The 23,448-nt window shown below is 46.4% G+C and overlaps 1 protein-coding gene across 7 annotated transcripts in view; it reads right to left on the bottom strand.

Moving 5' to 3' along the window:
• The window catches only part of Plxna4 (plexin A4), a 568,362-nt gene that overhangs the window by 89,528 nt on the left and 455,386 nt on the right, over positions 1-23,448 (bottom strand). For all 7 annotated transcript variants that reach the window (XM_035451557.1, XM_027391406.2, XM_035451558.1 and 4 more), the window contains 5 exons: positions 17,847-17,947; positions 6,628-6,751; positions 5,285-5,438; positions 4,005-4,104; positions 1,239-1,353 (listed from right to left, as the gene is read on the bottom strand). In XM_035451557.1, coding sequence (XP_035307448.1) covers positions 1,239-1,353; positions 4,005-4,104; positions 5,285-5,438; positions 6,628-6,751; positions 17,847-17,947 — 594 coding nt within the window. The remainder of the gene's footprint in view (positions 1-1,238; positions 1,354-4,004; positions 4,105-5,284; positions 5,439-6,627; positions 6,752-17,846; positions 17,948-23,448) is intronic.

Here is a 23,448-nt window from a genome sequence, read left to right as displayed (position 1 = left end):
ATAGTTTATTTCTTTAGTTCCCATTTGGTACATCTACTAGGAAGATGTTGCCACAGCAACCAGATGAGGTAATCAACTTAGCCTCTTCCTCTGTGCTCACTTCAAAATGGCCCTAGGATGCAGTCGGACCAGAAGCAAACTCTTAGAACTTCTTTCTCTTGAAATAAGCAAAACTCTAAGACAACGAAGAGCCAAAGTCCATGCCATGTGATAGCATAATAGGGAGAAATGAAGGATTCTGAGTGATGCTGGAGTCCCAGACTCCAGTGGCCTCCCTGGGTACCATGCCCAGCTTACAGAAAATGGAAAGAGTTGAAGGGCAATGGTAATAGCGGGATCTGTCACCATGCCCTTGTAATTAGCCATATTCCTCAAAGCCCACCCCTTTCTCAGGAGCCCTGGTATCCAATCCTCAGAGAGGCCATAGATCTCTAGCAGATTGACAAAGCCAAGCATAAATGGGGCACCCTGAACTCTCACAGACATCCCACCTGGGAAACTTGGTAGCTCTTCCTTTGCTTTCTTGTGGTTCTTTTAACCTTTCTAAGCATTGAAGACAACCTTGCCACAAAAGGACAGGAAAGAAAACAAACATGAGAGAGAGAAGAAGTTGCAAGCCTTCTCCAAGGTTAGGGAGTGGAGGGAGTCGTGTGCAATCCACAAAGTCCATTGCTTTTATTCTCCTGTTGGTCTTGGACCTTTCTGTTCCAAAACCTTGGTCAGGTTCACTACTCTGAGAGCGAGAGAGACCCTGAAAGCCATTTTCACTTCTGTCATTTTCCTGGCAGATTTTAGATGGATGTTTCCTGGAGCCTTTGACCCACACCTTCAAGGGAGCCAATTTGCTCTTCTGCTCCTGTCCTCAAGATCAAGACCCAGCCACATAGATGAGACTATCAGTCTTTTGCCAGCTTTTCATGCCACAGTGGCCCACTGGCTGTCTGACTCATGTCCCTCCTATTTTCTTCACAGTCATTCCATTTATATTAAAGAAAGGCAGGAACTCTCACACCAAAGACTCACACATTTGTTCCTGGACCTCCCAGCTGAGCCAGAACCATGGCATTAGTGCAGGGCTGAGACACACATTGCTTTCATACAGTGTGCCTAAAGAGGCAAGGTTATGGAGGAATGAAGAGATCCCTGGAGTCTTCTCTGGGTTTTCCCTCTCAAGAGAAGGGCTGCACATATGTTCCGTGCTTACAAGCAGTTCTCACCATCCCACTGCTGGGACCTACCTCTGGCATCTTCACTCGGCCTTCCTGGAAGGAGCATGTGTTGGGGTCATGGGTGCAAACATGCCGGTATTTACACCAGTGGCAGCGGTATGGGCTCTCCACACAGGACAGACATCTGAGCACAGAGAAGAAGCGCACATCTTAGAACTTCAGCCCAAGCACCCATGTCTCTAGACTCTAGCAGAACATTTTGCTATTGAGGGAAAGGACCCTTGAATGATGAGCTGAGGAAGGCCTCATGCAAATTGGCCCTTCCTCTCCTCTCAAGACCTCAGGGAGTGAGATCTTTACTCAGAACTGGAACCCTTCCTCCAGGGCCTGTTGAATGTCCCTCTCCCCCATATTGGTTGGCATGGTCCTTTGCTAAATAGGGGAACAACAAGAAGTGGAGTCTGTAAGAACTAAGACAAACCCCAATTCTGGTTTTGATTCAAATTGCTTGAGTCTCACGGCTAAGGACTTACACTGATGATGCTCTGATGACAGAGGAAGCTATGGAAGCTCCAGCCTCCACACTTTGTGTTCCACCATAGATGCGAATCCCCACTCTTTACCTCCAGGAAACAGGCAACTTTGTAAGAGCCCTTTGTTGCTTAAGAACCCAACATGGTTCCCTACTGTCACAAGCTCTAATGCCTTGCCACGCAGGCAAAGCTGCCCCAAGCCCTACCCTTCCCACAAGGGTTTGGTGCTGCCGCCATGAGCAGGCCCCATGCTTCCCATAGGCTGTCTGTAGGACCTTTCTGTTTTCCTCCACTTGACCAACCTTTAGCCAAAGGAGAGTTGGTCCCTCTGGGCCCTCATTTTGTAAACTTCCGTCCTGAGATACTTCTTTTTGGTGTTTTATTTCATTTTTAAACATCCAGTTTGTCCATGATGCTACTAGGCTGCAAACCTCAACCAAACAGTCAGGCAGGTGTTGGTTCCAGTGGAGGGCAGGGCCTAGTACTAGGGTCTTATGAATTTGTGAATCTCTATCTGATGAGTAACACTGTGAGTGGGATGGAAATGTCACATCTGATTTAATTTCCTACTCTGCTTTTCTAGGGGCAGGAAGGGAGGGAGGGAGCATGTCACTAAGAGGTGAGGTCATGGGCAAGAAGTGAGAAGAGTTCCCAATGTGGAAGCAGCTGGCTCCGGCTGGGATGGATTGACACTTCCTTCCTTGAGGTCCTAAAGTAAGCTAAACTCTAGTCTCACGGACACCCTACATGAGCGCCCTACCCCCAATGTCATGTTAGATACCTATCCTGTGAAGAGAGAAATGCAAACAGCATGTTAAAACAAGAAGAAATGTTGGGGGGGGTCAGACCATATGTTTTCCATACTCTCTCTAGGGAACCCTAAAGGTTCTATGGAGAGAGCCTTTGGAGACTATATAGAGTCCCATGGAGCTCCTAAATAGAGGAGCTCCTGGCCCCATAACTTCCCCAATAAACAGCTTCTTCTTCCATCTGTTCTGCATATTAGATTTCCATACCTAATTTCAGTTTCTATGGTTAAAAAAATGTAAAAACATTGTACATCTGTAATCTGGTTCAATCTCATCATTTCACAGAGGAAATAACAAATGGGAACAAAAAGCATGAGTAGTGCCCAATCAGTGAGCCACACAGGCTTCTAAGGTATGCCTTGTAATAGCTCTTTCATTCCTTATAGCCATCCTGTGGGAGAGCTGGGTCTGCTGTACAGTGGTGACAACAGCAGTGTCCCAGCCAAGGACTTCTCTGATAGGACAGTGCTCCGGGGATGCCATGTTGCAATTTGAATGTAAAATGTCCCCACAGGTTCCTCTGCTTGAACTCTTGGTCCCTGGTTGGTGGTACTGTTTTGGGAACTTTGTAAAATCTTGGGGACTGTGACCGAGGTCACAGAAGAGAGTCACTGGAGGCAGGCCTTGAAGATGATACCCGCTTTTGGTTCTGGTCTCATTATTCTGCTTTCCTGACTTGCCAAGATGCGAGAAGCCATTCTATAACCTCCCCCTGCAGCAGACAACCCTCCCAGCTGCTATAATGTCCCCACCACCATGGACTGTATGGTGTGAAACATGAGCCATAGTAAACTTTTTCTCCCTTAGGTAACTTCCAGCAAGTGTTCTGTCACAGCAATTAGAAAAGTAACCAACATGTGCCAGTCACTAAATACTTTGGTGCTAGTACTCCTAGGTCCCCTTTTATAGAAGACACTAGACTAGAGAACAGAATGGTTAAATCCTCCAGCTAATCTTCTGCCCATGTTTGCTATTTGAGTGGGGGGGATGCCAAAGTCAAACAAAGCCAGAGCTAGGCTTCTGTATGTCCATAGCATGGTCTCAGCCACTCTGTGTCTTTCGACTTTCCTTTTGCACTTCTAAGCCTATTTGGGTCCTGGCACAGTTTATATGGTGGGGCATTTAGTTGACTTGCTAGATCACCTGATCTCTCCTGGATACATGTAAAGGCTGCCCTCCCTTCTCTGGTCCCTCCTCTGTGTAGGTGTGAACTGCTGTCCTTCAGGTGAGCTAGAACGGTGGGAAGGGAAACAGGCTAGAAGGTTTATACCAGGGAAGATGCATGGACTAGGGATTTACAGGGCTCACACCATAGGCTTTCACTTTTGTCTATTTCTAGTCTCTTTCCATTTGTGCTACTGGTACAGGAGAGAGGCCCATCCTCTAGCATTAAGGAGGCCTTTTTGGAAGCCTCCATATAATGATTCCTGGAAATCATAGTGAGTTCTTCTGATCATTGCATGAACAGTGAGGAGTAAAGCTAGGGCACTTACGAATTATGGACACTGCAGTTGTAGAAGACAAAGCTGGTGCTGGCGAAGGTCATGCCGGTCTCCTTTGACTTGAGTTGCAGCTGGACAACATGATGGTCTCCTATAAGACAGAGCCCACCAACGGGGGCCAGGGGAAGTTCAAAACCCAAGTCAAAGTCCCATTAGCAGTGATGCATGCTGGGAAAGAGAGCCTGCTCCTCTGGGGCACTGTCAGGTGTCATAGGCCCCTGAGTCAGCAAGGTTCAATTCTAGGATGACCCACCCCCAGCAGACACACACACGCGCGCGCACACACACACACACACACACACACACACACACACACACACACAAGCTTACATGCTATGTCTAAAAGCCTCACAGAATCACAAACAGTGATGAGTAGCCAAGAAGGAAAAAGATGTAGTATCCCAGGAAAGCTGTTGCAAATAGCACAAGTGGCGGTGTGTATATGTGTGTAAATATGTACACATACAAGCTCACTCATCTTTGTGCTTAGAGACCAGTTCTGACACTCTCTTCTATGTGGGACTTGGCTCCATAGGGGTGAGAGATATTAGACTCCTCAGCTGGTGCAAAAGAAGCATTGGGGCCCATGTTTAATTCACAGCCCTGACCCTGGACCCTTCTTCCAGCCTTGTTCTCTGCCCTCCCCAAGAGCCTCATTAATCAATCATCTCTGAATAAATGTGACAAGCCCAAATGGGAGGGACAACATGGAATCAATCTGCCTGGGGCAGCCTGTCCGTTACCTATGTCAAGCCTGCGTCCACTCACATCCTTCCCTATATAGTTAGTCACAAGCAACAGGCAGCTGTGTGGGGGACACCGGAAGAAAGTGCTCTAGAGTCAGAAACCCAGCCATGTGACTATGAACAAAGGGTTATGGAGCCATTGGACCTGCCCCATCATACCCTTGCTCTGGGATACTTCCCTCTTCCACAGTCTCCCCAGACCACCTAAAACAAGAACACCACCAACATACACCACTACTGTTCTGGCCTGGCCAATTCACACCTTCTCTGTAGCTTCTCCTCATCTAGGATGAGGTAGAAGTTTGGTTGCTAAGCTGGGCCTGAGACAGAAGGGCTGTTGCGAGTCAATTTCCAAGGGTAAAAGAGGAAAATCTCACCTTTACCCCTTTCAGCCATCAGCCCACTCACTGTGACTTATCCCTGGCCCTAGGCTCCCTCAGTCCCCTACATCTGTCATGAGTTCTGCTACCCAGGCACAATGAAGAGTCTGCCACCCAACTTTGCCTCCTGGGACCACTTGCTCACCATTTTCCGTGATGATGCGGGGCACCTCCTTGGCTGCAGGGGAGTAGCATTGGATCTGATTGCCTATTACCAGGCCATCCATCTCTGACAGGTCCTCAAAGGTACAGTTGACACCTGCTGACAGCTCCGGGACATTGTATGTCTCTAGGACCAGCTGTGAACAGCCCAGCCAGGCAGGGGGAAAGAGGAGGGGGGGATGGGGAAAGGAAGGAAGAAAGGCAGCAGGAGGAGAGAGAGACAGACAAAGGAGAATTATTAGCACACATCAGTTTGTTGTAGAGCGGTGTAGAGAAGGTAGTGAGTGAATAAACTCACCAGGATCTCAATGGATTTGGCCCCAGGAAGTGGGAAGGCTTCTGGGATTTGTGGGCTAGAACAATTCCGAGCAAGACCAGGTTGGCTGATGAACCACTTCTTCCATTTGGTAAAATGAGAACACTAATGACCACTTGCCCAGTGCTAGAACTGGGGAGTCTGTAAATCATTCTCCCAATATATGTACCCTTGCCCCCTTTACAGATAAAGGGATCATTGCTGACACTCATTGCTACGTGGTCTTATCATTCTGTATTTATTTGCATGCCAGTTAATCTCAAATTGGCTAATGAATATTTAGGTATACTCATGGTATCTTTTGGATTATAGTGAAATATTACACTGTTTATTATGCTTGGTCATATAATGCTGTTTTCCTACAGATATATATTTTTTGAGCATACCCCCCCCCGTTCCACCACTCGCCCCTCTTTTTATAGCTTCCACTTTTATGCCATATGTAAATATATAATTTTATGTCTCTGTAAAATCTAGGACCCACAAATGAGAGAAAACATGGTATTTGTCTTTCTGAGACAGATTTAAATTCAGTTAACAGTAGGATCTTGTCACACCTGTTTTTCTGCAAACGTCATGGATTTGTTCTTCTTTATGACTGAAAATCTCAATGTTCAAGTATCACATAGCCAGGAATAAGTATTATTATATCTGTGCCACATGCTCTTTTGAGGAGCTTCTGCATTGACTTCCACAGTGCCTAGACTAGTTTAAATTTCTATCAGCATTTGTTTTTATTTGTTTTCTTAATAATAAACTGCCATTCTGACTGAAGTGAGATGCAATCTCAGTGTAGCCTTAATTTGCATTCCTTGATCACCTTTGGTATGGTCATTTCCTTGCCCTTAGGAGTGGGACCATTTCTTCAATATTCTTGCCCATGACACCTTGCTTAGCAGGCACTTCATCACTAACATCCCTGACCCCAGTCTAGAGCTGCTCCTAGGAGGCCTTGGTGCTTTCTTCTGGGGGAGAGTTCTTCCCTGGATTCTGATCTCCCTCCTCCTTACCAGCACATTGTACTGAGAGACAGAGATGTTGTTGGGATGGACTGTCAGCCGGACACACTGTTTCATCTCTGAGGCAAACCTTCGGGGTTCCCTGGAGCGCTCACACCGTTCCTTCCGGGTGCACCTAGGTAGGAGACACAGTGGCAATCAATTGCCCCAGAAAGGGACTGGCATATCCAGAAGCTCTTGGGGTCGACATGAGCTGAAGATGCTCATTTAGCTTCCATCTTTAAGCTTTTTTCATGCTCTCCCCTCTTCTATCATGCTCAGCTTCGGAAAAGGTAGCAATTCCCCTCATTGCCTTCAATTCCCATGAAGACTCACACAGCCTTGTCTAGTCTACTTTCCCTTCATTCACAGCCTCTCACACCCTCCACCCCTTTTTAACAAACCTCATTTCTTCCATATGTGTGTATAGTAATGCTACATATTGTATTGCCTTTGTACATCCAGTTCTGTCTGCATTTCCACGCCTTTCTACCTGCCCAATTCCATCTACATCTATGGACCAGTTTAGCTCTTTTGTACCTGCAATACCCCTGCTTCAACCCCAGGCAGATATAAAATTCCTTCTTCTTTCCCCCATAGCACCCTGGAGTTTCCCACAGTCTAGAACTTCTTGTTTTATGATGATTATTGGGCTAAAAGTAGTCCTTTCTTACCAAATGGGAGCTTCTCAAGAGAAGAAACACTGTCCAATTTCTCCTGAATACATTCAAGCAATGGAGATAAATGCAGGTAGGGGAGGGAGGGAGCACACACACACACACACACACACACACACACACACACACACACACACATACACACAGAGAGAGAGAGAGAGAGAGAGAGAGAGAGAGAGAGAGAGAGAGAGAGAGGATCAAAGGAACAGAATAGTAGCTAATAGCATCTGTGGCACTGGGGAACTGCTGCATAAGTGTTTCTGTCACTGTTTAATGCCCTGTGTTGTACAAAGTGTGCTGTGTCCCCGGTGAACCACATCCAGTATGGCCTTGGCTCTTAACAGTCATCACTGATGAGGACTTGAGAACGATGCACATAAAAGCAGGGTCTGTGCCCAGTTGTGCACACCCCAAGTTCACTGCATGAAGGTATCTGGCGCTCAGGGAAAATACTAAACCCAAGTCAGATAAACCTTACAAATATGGAGGTATGCCCAGTGTGCAGAATTTGGACACTCTGGAATACGGCTTTTATCATGTAGTGCAGGTGGGTGAGGTGCTCCCGGGGACAAGCTGAGATGCGATGGGACTGCAGGGAAATCACTCCTGGTGACATCAGGAGCTGCTGAGAGAGGTCTGGGCAAAGTGACAGAAGGAAAGAAACAGTAGCAAGGGGCAGGAAATAACATGGGGAGGGACATGGAAGGAGAACTTTCTTCCGGAAAGGCTGACAGGTATGGGGTGGGAAGAAAGGAAGGGATGGGAAGTGCCAGGGTATCTTGGGTGACTTGTGGTCCAAGTTAGTCCTAGAAGAAAGCTGTGACCTGTCCTCCCAGTCAGAGCAAAAGAGGACTAAGTTAGTCACAGTTGGAGGGATGGCCTCATATTGCAGAGCTAGAGACAGAGAGTCTAGCTGAGGCAGGGACAAGGGAGACTGAGACAGAAGGAGGGCCTTGCAGTCAGTTGGATGGGTGATACAAAAGTCAATCCAACTCTACATCATGCAGTTGTGACCACTAATTACTGTGTGCTCACAGCACAGTGACAAGGCTTTGCATTTTACACCATTTAAGTTTCTTGTGGCCAAGAAATCTCGGAGGTCAGGTAACCATTGGAGAGGCTGAGTGGGTCACTTCTTCATCCCAGTCCCAGCTAATCCAAGTCCATATCCAGCCCAGGCAAACTTAGAACCTCTGCTCTTTACAACTGTGCTAAGCTTCCAGAAGCTTCCCGATTAAGAACTAAGGGAGCAGACTAAGACAGGTGCCTTGCAGCCTTAACACTTCTCTTTCATCCTTAAGGCTCTTTAAACATTGCCTCTCCACTACTCCTCCTAGGCTCAGCAGAAAGCACGTCACCATCATCCACAGTTGTTGGGATGAATTCAAAGGGCCCCCAGCCAGGAGGGAAAGGTCAGGAGTAAGTCTGGAGGTCCCCACAGAATTCTCTGGCAACTCCAAAAAGACCACTGGCAACAAGAGTGTCTGCCTCTAAGTCTTGGGAGTTAATTTACCAGGCCAGCTCCTCGGCAAGGACTCCATTACCTTCAGCCATTAGGCTAATGTTATGGACTTTTCCAGAGTGTCTGAGCTGACATGGCTATTAATAGTGTTATTACGCCCATTAACAGCAGACCCAGAGAACTGGTACGGCTTCAATTATTCACTGACTCCCCAACTTTGAAGTTCCTATATCCAAGAGCAATCAGGAGGTCTGAAAAGAGTGTCTTTGATTAAATTATGAAGAGTGTGTTGGGGGGGGTGAAGCTGCTTCCAGGCCAGCTTCAGGCCACTGGAAGTTACTAAGTAGAACAGATGAGCTCTCTCTCTTCCAGGTAGCAGGAGGAGACACAGGTAGCTGGGTGGGGACAAGTCTGACCTGCATTGTTTGCTGATACCCAGATTCCTAGGGCTGCATCTCAGCACAGTTTTAGAAATCATGAAATATAGGAAACCATTTGTAATTTATGGCTTTATGCATCAGGGCCAAATGCTTAACCTCTTGGTGCTTCCGTCTTTTCTTCTATAAAATGGGAGCAAAATAGCATCAAACAGCTAGAGTTTCCTGAAAGTTACAGGAGATAGTGTGCTCTAAGTAGTTAGAGGATAGTGCATAGCTTAGAGAGGGTTATCAATAAGTGTGAGCTGGGATTGTTACCCAGCTTCCTTAACTTCTTCATTCTGTGGCTCTAAACTGTAGCTGATGCAGACTGGCTCCTTGGCACATCAAAGGGAGGAGGGGAGGCAGATCAGCCTTCCTCACTGAAGGTGGAGGGAGGATCAGCACCAGGAAGGACAGGGGAGTGAAAGCATACCATGGGTTATAGCTTCATTAAAAGCTATCAAAGTGTATTGAGAACTGAGCTCTGTCTCAGTGGAAAGTAAAGTTTAAGGTCAGAACCAGGGATGATTTTGTCATTTCTGCCATCATGCATGGTTCAGGAGGATAGAGGTGACAAATGTCCAAAGACACAGACAATTGACCTTAAATGGGATGGGATGATGGCAGGGGAAGGACCACGGCTTCTGGTATCTGATGGGGTCCATTGAGATAATAGTCTTTAGCCTTTTGAGGACAGTGGTTTTCTAATGGCTCATGCCAGTGTCAGAGAATGTGAAAGGGGTTCATTTCTGGTCCTAGAAGAGCTCCTGAATGGCTTCCTACCAAGGGCTCCAGGACCTGGGAAGGCAGGGCTCTCTATGAGGCAGTAGAGGCATCAGGGTCCAGCTTCATTATTTCCATGTAGGGGGAACTGGTGCTTATGTAGACTCACAAAATGCATGAGTTCTCAGGCATCTGTCTGTGTCATCCCCATAGTGGCATCTGCCCCAAATACAGGTGTGCAGGTGACCAGCAGGCCCCAAGGAGACTCAGCCCATGAGTTAAGGTCTTCCTTCCTGAGCTGTCTCTCTTCCCTTTCTCATTGCACTTTCTGTGCCCTGGGCTCTTCCAGCCCTAGATCAGAGGTTCTAACAGCTCTAGGGAGAAAGGTCCCGGGCCCCTGCAAGGGGTTATTATTCAAGCCAGTGGTCCTGATGAGATTATCCTCTCTAATGAAGCAGTTACCTCCGCCCTCCCCTAAGCCTGAACTTTCAATGCTGGAGAATTCCCAGCCAAGTGGAAAATTAGAAGGGAAAGGAATGGAGAAGGAAGGCAGTGAGTGAGAGGGAAGGGGAGAGGGTGATTAAGTTTAGTAGAAATTAATTCCTAAACACACACAGAGAAATATTAACTCCCACTGCTGCTGGCCAGGCAAGCAGATTTCAGCATGGAAACCAGGCTCTCTGATGGGCTGGCTCAGGTAAGCCTCCCAGCCAGAGGGATCATAGATAGGCTGTCTCCCCAGACCCTCCAGTGTGGACCCACTGGACCCAGAAATCAGAGTCGGTTTCCATCTTCTCCCTCAGATGATCTCCAGTCCTCGGCACTCTATGTTGGTCTGAATCATCTAGGAGCTGTCTGCTTAGATAGTAATGAAGCAACAGAAGGTAGGGGAGAGGGGAGGAGGGGATGGGAGGAAGAATAAGACAAGGGGTCTTTCAGATGGCCCCAGCTATAGTTGGGGTCATCAATGTCTCCTATGGGTCCCTGTGTTAAAAAGCCTTGTTTCCTGGCCTAGTGACAGAACAACTAGGAGATAGAGCTAGGTTACTGGGGGAATGGCCTTGAGGGTTATATGAGACCAGGGCCCTTTTTATTTCTCTCTTTGCTTTCCAGTTGCCATGAGGTGAAGAGGCTTCACACATTTCCTCCATGGCATACCATGCTCTTACAGGCACAAAGTGACAGCAAACACAAACAAACAGATGGGCGGTAGGCTGGAAGAGGTGGGGTGATAGGAAGGAGGGCAGGAGAAGACATAGCTGTAACCTAGCTGATCTCTTTTATTTCCAACCCAGTCAGTTCTGAGGGAGACACCACCTTTTTCTTGAGCCACTTTGCAACAGTGACTACAACCAATTCTGGTCAGCTTCATTATGCACTTTATCCAACATCCTGGCATTTTTATGTCCATTAGCGTCATCAGATACAGCATACTGGAAACACTTTGCTATGTGCGATCTTGGTTGTTCTTCTCTGTGTGGGCACAAGTGTGGTGGTTCTCTCTCTCTCTCTCTCTCTCTCTCTCTCTCTCTCTCTCTCTCTCTCTCTCTGTGTGTGTGTGTGTGTGTGTGTGTGTAAATTTAAGCCCTAGAGGCAGCCCAGCTCTTTGAAATGCCCCCAGAAACCAAGATGTTAGACTGGTGAGCTAACCATAAAGCTGTATGTCTACATGCTAGATGCCTGTATTTGCATGTTTGTGTATGTATGTAGGTGGGTGTACACATACATGTAAGTATGAAGGCAAGGTGAACAATAGATGTCTCCCGTGATTACTAGCCCCCTTAATTTTTTTTGAGACAAGGACTCTCACTGAATGAGGAACTTGCTGATTCAGCTAGGTTGATTGGCCAGAGAGCCCCAGGAATCCCTGTCTCCACCTCTCCAATGCTGGAATTACAGGAACATGTTGTCACACCTAGCTTTTCATGTGAGTGCCAGGGAGAGAAGGTCAGATCCTCAAGCTTGTATGACAAGAAATTTATAGACTGAGGCATCTGCCCAGCCCCTCTGTAATTTATATGAGAAGGTGGCATTCTTACTTGCTATCCTTTCGTTGCAAAGCATCTATAACACTTGTGAATGGGCATGCACACATGTACACAAACATACACACACACCCATGAGGACTAGGAAGGAGTTGGGATTAAGAGAGGAAAGCAAGTTTTCCTTAAGTTATCCTGTAGCTAATGACCCATGGGGAAGGGGGTTGGATATACTAGAAGTGAGTTTGAGACTTTCCTCTAGACCAGAGACTGACAACCTTTGGTAACAAGCCAGGTAAAACAAACATGCTGGCAGAAGCAGATCCTACAATTCCCTGTGACTCTGCAAGCCTTGAGCCCACAGTCCTAGAAGAGATGTAGGTTAGTGTCAAGGAAGTAGTTTAAGACATGAAGAAATAAAACAAGGCTCTAGGACATTGGTTCTCAACCTGTGGATCGTGACTCCTTTAGAGGTCAAATGACCCTTTCACAGAGGTTCCGTATCACATATCCTGCACATCAGACATTTGCATTATGATTCATAACAGTTGCAAAATGATAGTTATGAAGTAGCAACAAAACTAATTTTATGGTTGGGGGGTTCACCACACTATGAAGGACTGTGTTAAAGAATGGTAGCATGCCAGGCGGTAGTGGCGCACGCCTTTAATCCCAGCACTCGGGAGGCAGAGGAAGGTGGATCTCTGTGAGTTCAAGACCAGCCTGGTCTATAAGACAGCCTCCAAAGCCACAGAGAAACCCTGTCTTGAAAAACAAATGAACAGAATGGCAGCATAGGGAAGGCTGAGAACCACTGCTCTAGGATATGCTGACAAGGAGCAAGGAATGACTCACATCTTAGAGTCAAACTGTCTGTTGAGAGGAGGACCAAGGATGTTGCTTAGGGAACAAACTACTCTGTACTTTTCCAGGTGGCCTGTGGGCATGGCAGCCTAAGCCCATGGTCAGTGGTGATGCTACCCTAAGGAAGGAAGGAGGGCTGTCCGATAATGGATGGCCCAATGCTCACTCCAGTCCTAGAGAAGGAATGGAGAGGAGGGGCTCTAGGAAGGAGGCCCTGGGGTCCAACCCCAGCCCCTAGGGACAAGGTCAGTCTTCATAGCTGTATCTGAGAGGTACACGCCCCGTGTTCCAGGGTGCAGAAGGGGTTTCCCACACATCTCACATTCCAGCTTTCACAGCATGGCTGTCAGCTGGCTCTTCTCACCAACATCCAGACGTGAGGGAACAGAATCAGGACTGGCCTGTTCACAGATAGCTTCTTAGATTTTACCTTCCTTCTACCTGGGTAGCATGCTCTGTCCCTCCCTCTTGTGTGACCCTTTTATACATACAGTTCCTCATGCTGAGGTGACCCCCCCAAGAATAAAATTATTTACATTGTTACTTCATAGCTGTAATTTTGCTACTGTTATGAATCATAATGTAAATATCTGTGTTTTCTGATGGTCTTAGGCAACCCTGGTGAAAGGGTCATTTGACCTCCAGAGGGGTTGTGACCTACCCACGGGTTGAGAACTGCTGGTTTACAGGAAGGAAGAACTGAACCCGTGTGACACCTGCCTGGGGAGTGGTGGGGCTTCTTCTAACAGAGGCAATCAGCAGGGTGGAGGCAGAGATGTTGTGGAAGTCTGCACTCATCACCACCCTGCGGAGTCCTGCTTATATGATCTTCCCAGGGGTGGTGCTCATGACTCTTCCTAAGAAGGGTAGCACTTGGGCCAATCAAGAAGCTGGGTCTGCTGCTAGTGGTGGGATCTCATTACTGCCTAGACTAAGATAGTCTTCTTTGCCTGGGAATGGTGCCAAGGCAGGGGAAGATGGAAGAGGGTTGGGGACCTGCCAAGCCTGCAGGGTGTGTTCCAGGCCCAGGACAGGAGACAGCTGTGATGGGACGAAGGCAGACTGGGCTGGAGAGTTTTATTCCCTTTTGCCCAAATCAGAACAGGTGGGCTCATACACAGAGATAGGCCCTGGGAATCCGGGCTGAAAATGGCAGGTTGAATGAACAGGCAGCTTTGTGTTTGCTGCCCTGGCTGTTAGGAAGACAAGGCTGTAGGCAGGGCCAGGGACTGAAGAAGAGGGCAACAGGGGAGGTGGGATGACGACAATGTCTCCTTCCCTCTGGGCTGGCAGGTATGTATTTTGTCACATTCGCCAGTGCAGAGGGAGAGATAGCAGAAAGGATTTAAATGGCTGGGTCATCTCTTCAGCATATTCAGCTCACAGCCCTCCTGTGACCTCACTGGTACAAAAGCTCTTTCAGTGACATGGCCACCTGTTTGCAGAGGCTCTGTCTTCGGGCTTCTCATTACTCTGTTTTTTTTGTTCCCTATGGCTCTCTCCCATCCTCTTGTTCTTTGTTTAATACACACACCCCTACACACCCCTTATTCTCTACAACCACAGAAGTTGTTAAAAATGACTGAAAACAGACTCAACCTCACACTCAGAGGTCCTGTTTTGTTCTGTGTCATGGACTTCATAAAGGTCAAGCTTGCTGGGACACTCCTCAAGGGCCAGGGTCTCTTAGCACAGAGTCTTACCCAGCACAGAAGCCTGACTAATGTGCTGATTCTAGGACCCCATCATTGCAGCAAACGCCTGGTCCCCAAGAAGATTCAGGGTGGAGACAATATAACCTGGTCATTTTGCATCCCTTAGCTTAGCACTGTGTCCAGCATAGAAAGTGCATGCTGGTCTCAGAGTGTGTGTGTGTGTGTACAAAGTGACTTACAAAACCCTGAAGCCTGCATGCTGTCTCCTTCCTCCCTTCCTAGCAGAGCCTCCCAGGTCCAGCATCTATAGACTGGTTCCCACACTGACTCTTCTCACTGCTTACACCCTCATACCTTGCCCTCTCCTCTCTTCTGCTTTGCCCCTGTCCTTTTTGCTGCCTCCCCAAATCATGTGTGCTTACATTGTGCCCACTGGAAAAAAAAGGACGGGGCAGGAGGAGCAACTTCTGTGTCTGATCTGAACCAAGGCATATAGGTAACACTGACTAAGATGAGAGAACCCTCTAGAGGGAGGCAATGCTGTCTGCCTGGGCTACCTAGGTTTGCATATGTGAATGTTTTCAGATGGATCACTTTCAGCTCTGTATATTTTATTCTACACAAGTTTAAAATTGTATCCTGATGAAAGGCATCTTAGAGACCCAGGGACCTACCCTTGTCCTCCCACTATGTGCAGGAGCTAATCTTGGTCATTAACTCTGGGAGGGCAGGGGAAGGACCTGCTAAGTGTTTCAGTGATCAGAGTGTGTGTGTGTGTAAGCACATGCTGGTAGGATAGGCAGACGCTGTGGAGGCAGGAGGATCATGAGAATCGAACTGACAATGTCCATTAGGAAGATGTCTTCATACAGATGTCCACTAAATGAGGCCATGCATCATCCACTGATGAAAAGGCTGTGACCAGAGCATCCTCAAGAATCTGACCCTCTATTTCTTTTAGGGACAGTGGTTTGGCCTTTGTTTGATTTTGTGTTCATAGGTCTTTACAGAGTACCACTGAGAGCCCATGGTTAGTAAGGGCTGTCATCTGATGTGCAAACTGGAGTGAGCCGTGATGTCAGGCTGAAGGAGGTGAGGGGAAACAGTAGGAACATCTTCCAGTTAAGCAAAGGCAGATGGAAGCTGTGACGCCCTCAGGGATTTGGGCATTCAAGGGCCATCTAGAAAATCACTGGAGACGATTCAAGCCTAAGAGGAAGGACCCTATGAACTCTCAGTCTTTGCTGTAGCCTGAGATTGTTGACTACCCTACCTGATGGGTCAGTATTCTAACCACCAAGCATCTGACCCAAGTGCTCAGCCCCATCAGTTTTCCTATAACCCACTGAAGTAGGCGATCCATGCATCCTCTTTGCAGGCCACGAGGAGGGCCTGGGATGCTGAGGAGGTTTGGATTTGGTCCTGTGTCAGATACTGCAGTCATGTCCATGACTGTTTCCTTTACCTTTACGGCACGCTGAGATTGGAGTTGCTGGGTTTCCTACATGATGACCTGCTTTATATATGACCCTGGCTAGCCTTCGGTTTAGCCTCTCCTTGCTTTCTGCCACAGGAGTCCGGTATGGTGCCATACAATGGGAGACTGAAGCCATATAAGAAGTAGCGTATGATATTTTCTCTTCTCAGACCTGCTTAACCCAGCCGTGGGACACTCTGGCCCTTGTGTCACCTTCTTTAGACTGCAGTGTCCTGAATGCTCACTGAGATCAGTGCCATATGGGGCTGGGATAGCACCATGACACAGACTAACAGCGACACAGAAACCTGTATTTTGGTCCTGAAAGATTTCAGGGACAGGGCAGCTTTTATGATTGCCCTGGAGTAACACTTGTACCATGCTGTGACAACGAAGGCACGCTCAACAGTCAGTTAGGTGGCTTGCAAGTTTCCAAGGAAAGCATGAGGTTGAGAATTCATTCATGCCTTTCCTGGGAGATCTTACTATGCTGGACAAAGAAATGTATCTCCTTCTGCCTTGCTAGGTAGTACCAGGGACCTCTTCTGGCTTGGCACAGGCTGGCATGCCTTCTAAACGCACCTCTCCACCTTCCTTTGTTGGGGGCAGTCCTGAGGCCACTGCACTGTTCCAGATGGACCTCCATGTCCATTTCAGCACAGCTTCCAATCTGTCTCCAAGTCAAAAGTGTGTGTTTCAGTGTGGCTCAGTGGTTCTCAATTTGTGTGTGTGCTATAATCTGCCTAACAGATTTCAGGCCTTCCCTTAAGGGACTCGAGGCCTCATTATGGCCAATACCCAGAAAAAGGGAAGTTGGCTCTTCTATTGGAGAGGCTGTGTGAGAAATTAGGAGGGTGTTTTTAACTGTTAGAATCTAAGAGAGTGTTTCCTGCCTTTGGAAGAGGAGAGAGATAAAATCCCACCTCCAATTTCTTATAGTTCAAAATTACTGAAAATTACAACAAATGTCATTGGTCCTAAGTAATTCAAGCTGTTAATGGGAAGACTAAAATCTTATCTTATGATGCTTGTGGCTATCTCAGAGAATATCAGGTTTCAGGTGGCCACAGGAATAAGTCATAGCTAGAGTAGGGCCAAATTCCATTATTGGATGGGGTCTAATTTTGATGGCTATGCCAGGAAGGGAGAAAAAAGATGTTGGGGCCGGAGGGATGCCTTAGTGGGGAGCTGCTCTTCTAGAGCACTCAGGGTTAATTTCGAGTACTCACGTGACAGTTAACAACCATCTGTTAACTGTCTAGTTCTGAGGGGTCTGAACCCGTCTCTGGCCTCTGTGAGCACCAACCATGCATATGGGATATAGTCACACATGCAGGCAAAACACTGATACATGTAAGATAAAATGTAATAAGGATTTTAAAACGACTTTCAGATCTCTCCTATCTCCTGGCTAGTTATTCGCATCTTTCAGTTCACTCAACAAGTTACTATTTGCTCATCTTCTCCCCTTTTCTAGAGAATAAATGAGCAAAAGAAGGAAGCACAATATATGTGTTAGTAGTTGGTTTGGTCTTTCTTTCCTCATGGCTTTAGGCCCAAGTTCATTTGTAGCCAGCCTATAGGTGTTATGACAGTCAAGGTAGGGTCCTCGGGTACATTACACATAAAAGTAACAGGAAGTTCTATGGTTATAGCACAGGGTATATTGAATGGACGCTGAGTTACAAGATGGACGTCACATACCTAGTGCATAATTGAGTGGTCTGGTGAATTTTGAGAAAAATATCCTACACCACTTGGGGGTGGGAGGGCTCTGCTGAAGTCAGCAAATTGAAGATAGACAACTGGACAAGTTAAAGTGAACCCAGAAAGAATGGAAGGGCAATAAAGCTTATAAAAGCTGCAAGGAAGGGGGGGTGAGGAAAAGAAGAATGCAATGAGTGAGAGAAGGACAGAGAGGAGGGGGAGAACTACCAGGAGGAGGCAGGAGGGAGTGGCCAAGGGTACTCACGTGTTGTGGAGCACACACCAGCCACAATGAGGGTCACCTGAGCCAAGACACTCGCCACAGCTCCGATACTGCCCGCAGGACTCCACAGGAACTCTGGTTAGCTAGAACAGCACAATGAAGAAGAAGCAGTCAAGAATCTTCAGAGAACCTAATAGTTTACAGCTAAAATTGTCATCCAAAATATCATCGTATCACCCAAGACACCAGAGCAGTGTGGAGGTGCCTAGAGCCCCAGCATCAAAGAGACTTTTCGGAGCCATATTGGAGTAGATGGCTGCACAGCATCCCGAGGATACAACCTCTTACTAGGTCCTAAGATGTAACTGGGAATACAGACCACATTGAGTTCATATAAAGTATCACAAAAGAGACTCACACACTACACATTTGAATTTTCCTATTACCCTCACCCCCAAATATGTCTGCAAATATCCAATCCATTACATATTTGTTTCCTATCAGAGCAATAAACTGAATGTTCATTCTTTAACCATCTTGTTTTGCTTTCCCTCCCTTAGTTCTCAACACTTTTATTTTTCCAGAGAGCACTTAACCCCCACCCAGCACTCTTCCCTCTTCTTCCTCCTGGCTGTTTAACAAGGTGCCTGATCTACCCCGTGGCTGCCTCCTGCCTCCTCCGGCTTCATTCTGTTGACCAACTTGCTCCAAAAATTGATTTCACCGCAGTTCTTTCAAAGATCAGCCTTGCTGTTTCCCCCTACCCACGCCCTTTCCATGAATCGAGGCTTCCTCTCCAGCCCAGAGACTTTACATTTGCTTCCAGCAGCAGCTTGTTAACATAAAATGTTCCACATGACATTTTCACTTAGCCCAAATGCCTCCATTTCCTGCACGCCCTTAAATACCATTTGAGATTCTTTGTTCTCTAAGGCAGCCTTGATGTTGCCTTACATGATGCCCAAGTACCTGCTACATTGCGGGTACTTAAAGATGAGGCTCATGATCAAATGGAATGTTAATTTCTTTTTATAGCCTTGGTCTTGATTTTCTATTTTGCCAGTTTCTTCTTTATAAAAAGGTTTTTAAAATATGTTTTTAAATTTGGGATATTTTATATATCTATTTTTTTTATCCCAATGGAGGGCTTCTTGCCTAGTCTTTTAGCCAGAGCCAGGACAACTAGCTGTGGTCATCATCAGAACTGGCATGGCAAATTGTACACACTGACCCGGCTGAACCATCTCTGCTCACGAGTGAGCGCGGGGGCTGTGTTTCCCCTGCTGTTCCATAAAACTTCTATGCCGTACAATTATGTCCACTTGGCAGGGGCTACTTGTAACTCACGCACAGGCGAACTGGCACCAGAGCCTGCTCAATTAGTCTCCACGCTCTTTTGGAACGAATTAATAATTAATTCCAAGTCCTACCACCATGGTCTCCTTTGCCTTAATTTCCTCATTTCCCTTATCTATTTTTTTTTTGTAGCTGCCTCCTCTCATTCTTACTGATTTGCCTTTGGCCATCATGGCTTGTTCCCAATGCTTTTGCTTTGCATTTGGAATTCTCTATGTTTTCACATTTATTTGTGTGTGTGTGTATACAGACATATACATGCATTTGCACACCTGTGGAGGTCAGAGAACAACTTGCAGGGTTTGTGGATTCTAGGGATAGAAGTTGAGTTATCAGCCTTGGTGACAAACACCAGTACCCAGTGAGTCACCTCTTTGGCTCCTAGAATTTTACCTTCAATTCTATCATTGCCCAAGTGAAGCCCCACAGGACCTCAGTGTCTTTGTGATTAGGTTTGATGATAAGGATTTTTTTTATTAAATAAATTAACTCTACTTGTAGCTAGGAATTTAGCTTATTCCCGGTATCACTTTAATTTTTCTGCCCCTCCTTAAGCAAATACCTTCTAGCCATGAAAACACATCCATAATAGTGCTCAGCCCAGAGGACCCTGACTCCTAGGTATTCAGGAATAGGAATGAGATTCACAGCTATTTTCAATATTTCCAAAAGCCTAATGGAAATTGGATTGTTGCTATTTTATGTGTTTATGCATACTCATGTGTGTCCCATATTAAAGCAGGAAATATATTATTACTTAATAAATGCAGTTTGTTTAGTAGACAGAATCTTTCAAAATGTGACTCCCCGAAGGGAAAAATAATAAAAAGGGCTATAGATGGTGAAAGTTGGGAACCGTAAGTACATAATCATGTTTTCATGGGTTCCAGCTGCCTGTCTGGCACTCCATATTTTACATGGGCTTAAAGGAAAAATATCATGGTTTGTTCAATCAAAAGCATTTTCTTGGTCTAAACTTAATTAACTTTCTCCCCAGTTTCTTCTATCAACATGTTCAATAATCCATCTTGCATGGAATATGCCCTGGAATTCCACGGTAAACCCTGGGCTCTAGGATGCACCCTACAATCCTGGAGTATATCCTGAGATGCTAGGGTGTGTCCTGTGGTTCAGGAATGTTAGCTCTGTTTCTGGTGTATACCTGCGACTCCAGGGTCTGCCTCAGGTTGCTGAAGTGTGCCCTAGGATTCCAGGGTGTTGTTCTTCTCTGGAGTTCTGGGGTTTGCTACACTGAGTAAAGACTCAGCCACTGAGTTAAGTTGGATACTTCAGAAACCTTTGCATTCTAAAAATGACTTGCAACTGGTGTTTGATAACGTCAATAGGCCACGATTATAAAGTTCTTCTTCTCTGGATTTTAAGCAGCTGCCTTTTTTTTTTTTTTTTTTTTTTTTTTGATTGGTTGTAAAGGATGTCAGAGGCTGCAGAGGGAGGTTCACAGAACCCTTGGCCATTGCTAGCAATGAGACCCGATTGCCTCGAGACTTGTTTTTCCTGTCTGTAAACAAGGAAGATAAACCCCAATGTTCCTATTCCTGAAGCACATGGTCATGAAACTGATTCATAATGGGTCCAGGGTCCAGCATTCCACTGGTGGTGGCTGAGATCACCACAGGCTGTTCTGTGAGTGTTCTGTTCCCTGTTGCTCATTGACTGATCTGTCTCCTGAGTCACAGAGACATGCTCTGAGCCTTCCCAAGGTCTGGGGAGTCACCCTGGGAAGTGAAAGATCTGGAAGATGTTTTCCTCATTAGTCCCTTCATTGTGTCATTTCCTCTTTGAGTGTACATCAGCTCCTAAGCCATTCCCCATTTCACTCTTCAGATGGGGCTCTGAAGTTCCCCCAAGCTTCCCGGACCAATTCAGATCCTTTTCCTAGCTTGGGAGTGAGCTCCATGCTCTTCTTTGATTTCAGCTACACATCTATGTGGGACAGGGCAAAAGTCCCCAACAGTCTGAGAGCTAGGTCTTAGCTGGGCTTTGTTCCCAGCTCTCCAGATGAACTTGAACAGTTCCTTCCAGGTCTCTTTTCAATCATCTATAAAATAAGCACCCATATGGACTCATTCTAGAATTCCTTTTGGATCTGACAGATGAAACCTCACCCAAGTCAGTCCCTCTTTCTTGTTTGGCTCTCAAGGATGTGTATAAACTTGAAATTGGGGACTTTCAAGAGGACACACCCTGGAGACCATCATCTGGGAATCTAGAATTTTCTCCTTGAAAGGCCAACAACAGAGGTCTTTGCCTTCCTTGCAGCTCCTTCATGTCAGTTTTACTACTTGCTTGTGAGGTTGTTTAGAGGAACGTCTAAACGTTCCCCAGTCTCTTGAAGCATGGATGCTAAAATTAGCAGGTCATCAGGGAATCCCAATAGATGAAAGGAAACAGTTGTCCTCATTTGAGGGCTTGATGTCATCTCTCTCCTTTTTGCAGGACCAGGAATGCTCAGAAGTTCCACTCTCCGGTCATCTGCTTTCCACCATTGCCTAGTACTGTCTCTGTGGCTCCATCATCTCTAGCCACAACATTGCTTTCTTGTGGACAATTCTAGAATGTTCCAAAAGTTTCTGACACCTTAGAATCACTTTTGCAAACTGGAATTAGTACAGTCATTTAACCCCGATGCAAAATATATACTCTAAAGTCCTCAGCTACCTTTCACACCTGGCTTGTATGATGCAAAGGTGGCCAGATGGTTGCTCAGCCACCTTGCCCCTATGATTCCTCATCTCTTTATCCTTAGTATCTGGATTCTCTACCTACAATGGACACCAAACAAAGCTGCCTCTCCATCCCCCACCCAACTCCTCTCCTGACCCTGGAACACTAACCACTCCAGATGCAGAGCCACCCGATTAATTAAAAACACCCCACACTGATTAAAGTCTTAAGCTACAGTGCCAGGCATGCTAATTAACCAAGTGAGGGAATTCAGACCACAGGAAGAGGTGAAAAGAGAGAAGTGTATGTGTGTCAGGGGGCTGACTTCTGTTGGGAGAACAAATCAGATGACAATGTGACCTGAGCTATCATAATGATAGATGGTGTCTGAGGCTAGGGAAGATTGAGGTCCCTCCCCTGGCCACTGGACTCCAGGGGAATTGTTGATTGATGTGGCTAAAATGTAGCCTTTAGTGCTTCCAGAGAGGGAGCCCCACCCTTCTCAGGACCACCCCTACACGAAAGTAGGGTAAGAGTGTGGCCACTGGAACAGGAGTGAGATGGGGTCTGCAGAGCTCTCTTGGTACACTGTTCTAGCTTCGTATGGAAACTTCCCAGGCAGCGAGAAATTCCTCAAAACACAGAGATTTGCCATGTAAGATGGTAACTTGACTACCGAGTACATACACAAAAGAAGGGAAAGCCGGGCCTCAGAGACACATTTGTGTGCCCATATACATTGCAGGATTATGTACAATAGTTAAAAGGGGAAGTTACCCAGAGTCCATCAACAGAAGAATGGATGGACAAAACGTGGTACGTACTTACACTGAAATGGTATTCAAAGGAATAGGAAAGGCAAGTGGTGGCACATGCCTATGATCCCAGAACCCTGGAGGCGGAGGCAGCAGAAGTAAAAGTTCAAGGCCAGTGTGGCCTACAAACCAAGCTTGAGGCCAGCTGAGGCTACATAAAGACATCTTATCTCAAGAAACTAACGAGGAATGGAGAGAGGGAAGAAATTCTAGATAAGTGTTAAGGACAATTATGTTAAATAAAACAGGTAAGACATAAAAGGACAATGATTGCAACACATATGAGATCATAAGAGAGGCATAGTGAAAAACTGGGTGGTGGCTGACAGGGACTGGAAGTAAGGAGGGAGGAACTGGTTACTATTGAATGGGCTCAGTTTAGAAAGATGAAATGTTCTATACCATTATTTATGTAAGCCCTAATGCCCATCAGCACCCAGAAACGTTTAAAAAAGCAAATCTCATGGTACATTTATTTTACAGTCATTATTAAAATGTTACAGAAATCATCTTCTGAGTGGGCTTTGGCAAAGGGCTCATTTTCAGCATGCCAGAGTTGGCATGAGCACACCTGCTCAGCTCCCAGGATGAGGGGCAAGCAGGCTAATGCATTCATGCCCATGAGATATTCTGAGATACTTTAGTAAACAGACATGCATTTTTCAGCTCCTCAGTGTGATCTCCCTTGGACAAAGATTTGGAGATAAGTCTCCTATCACGCACTATCATGTTTCCTGATTTGAAAAGATAATGTCACAGTCTATCTATCCAGAACTCTCCTTTCCTCC

This window comes from Cricetulus griseus (genome assembly GCF_003668045.3).
Source record: "Cricetulus griseus strain 17A/GY chromosome 1 unlocalized genomic scaffold, alternate assembly CriGri-PICRH-1.0 chr1_0, whole genome shotgun sequence".
In the NCBI taxonomy this organism is placed as follows: domain Eukaryota; kingdom Metazoa; phylum Chordata; class Mammalia; order Rodentia; family Cricetidae; genus Cricetulus; species Cricetulus griseus.
This window is presented reverse-complemented; position numbering and strand designations above follow the sequence as displayed.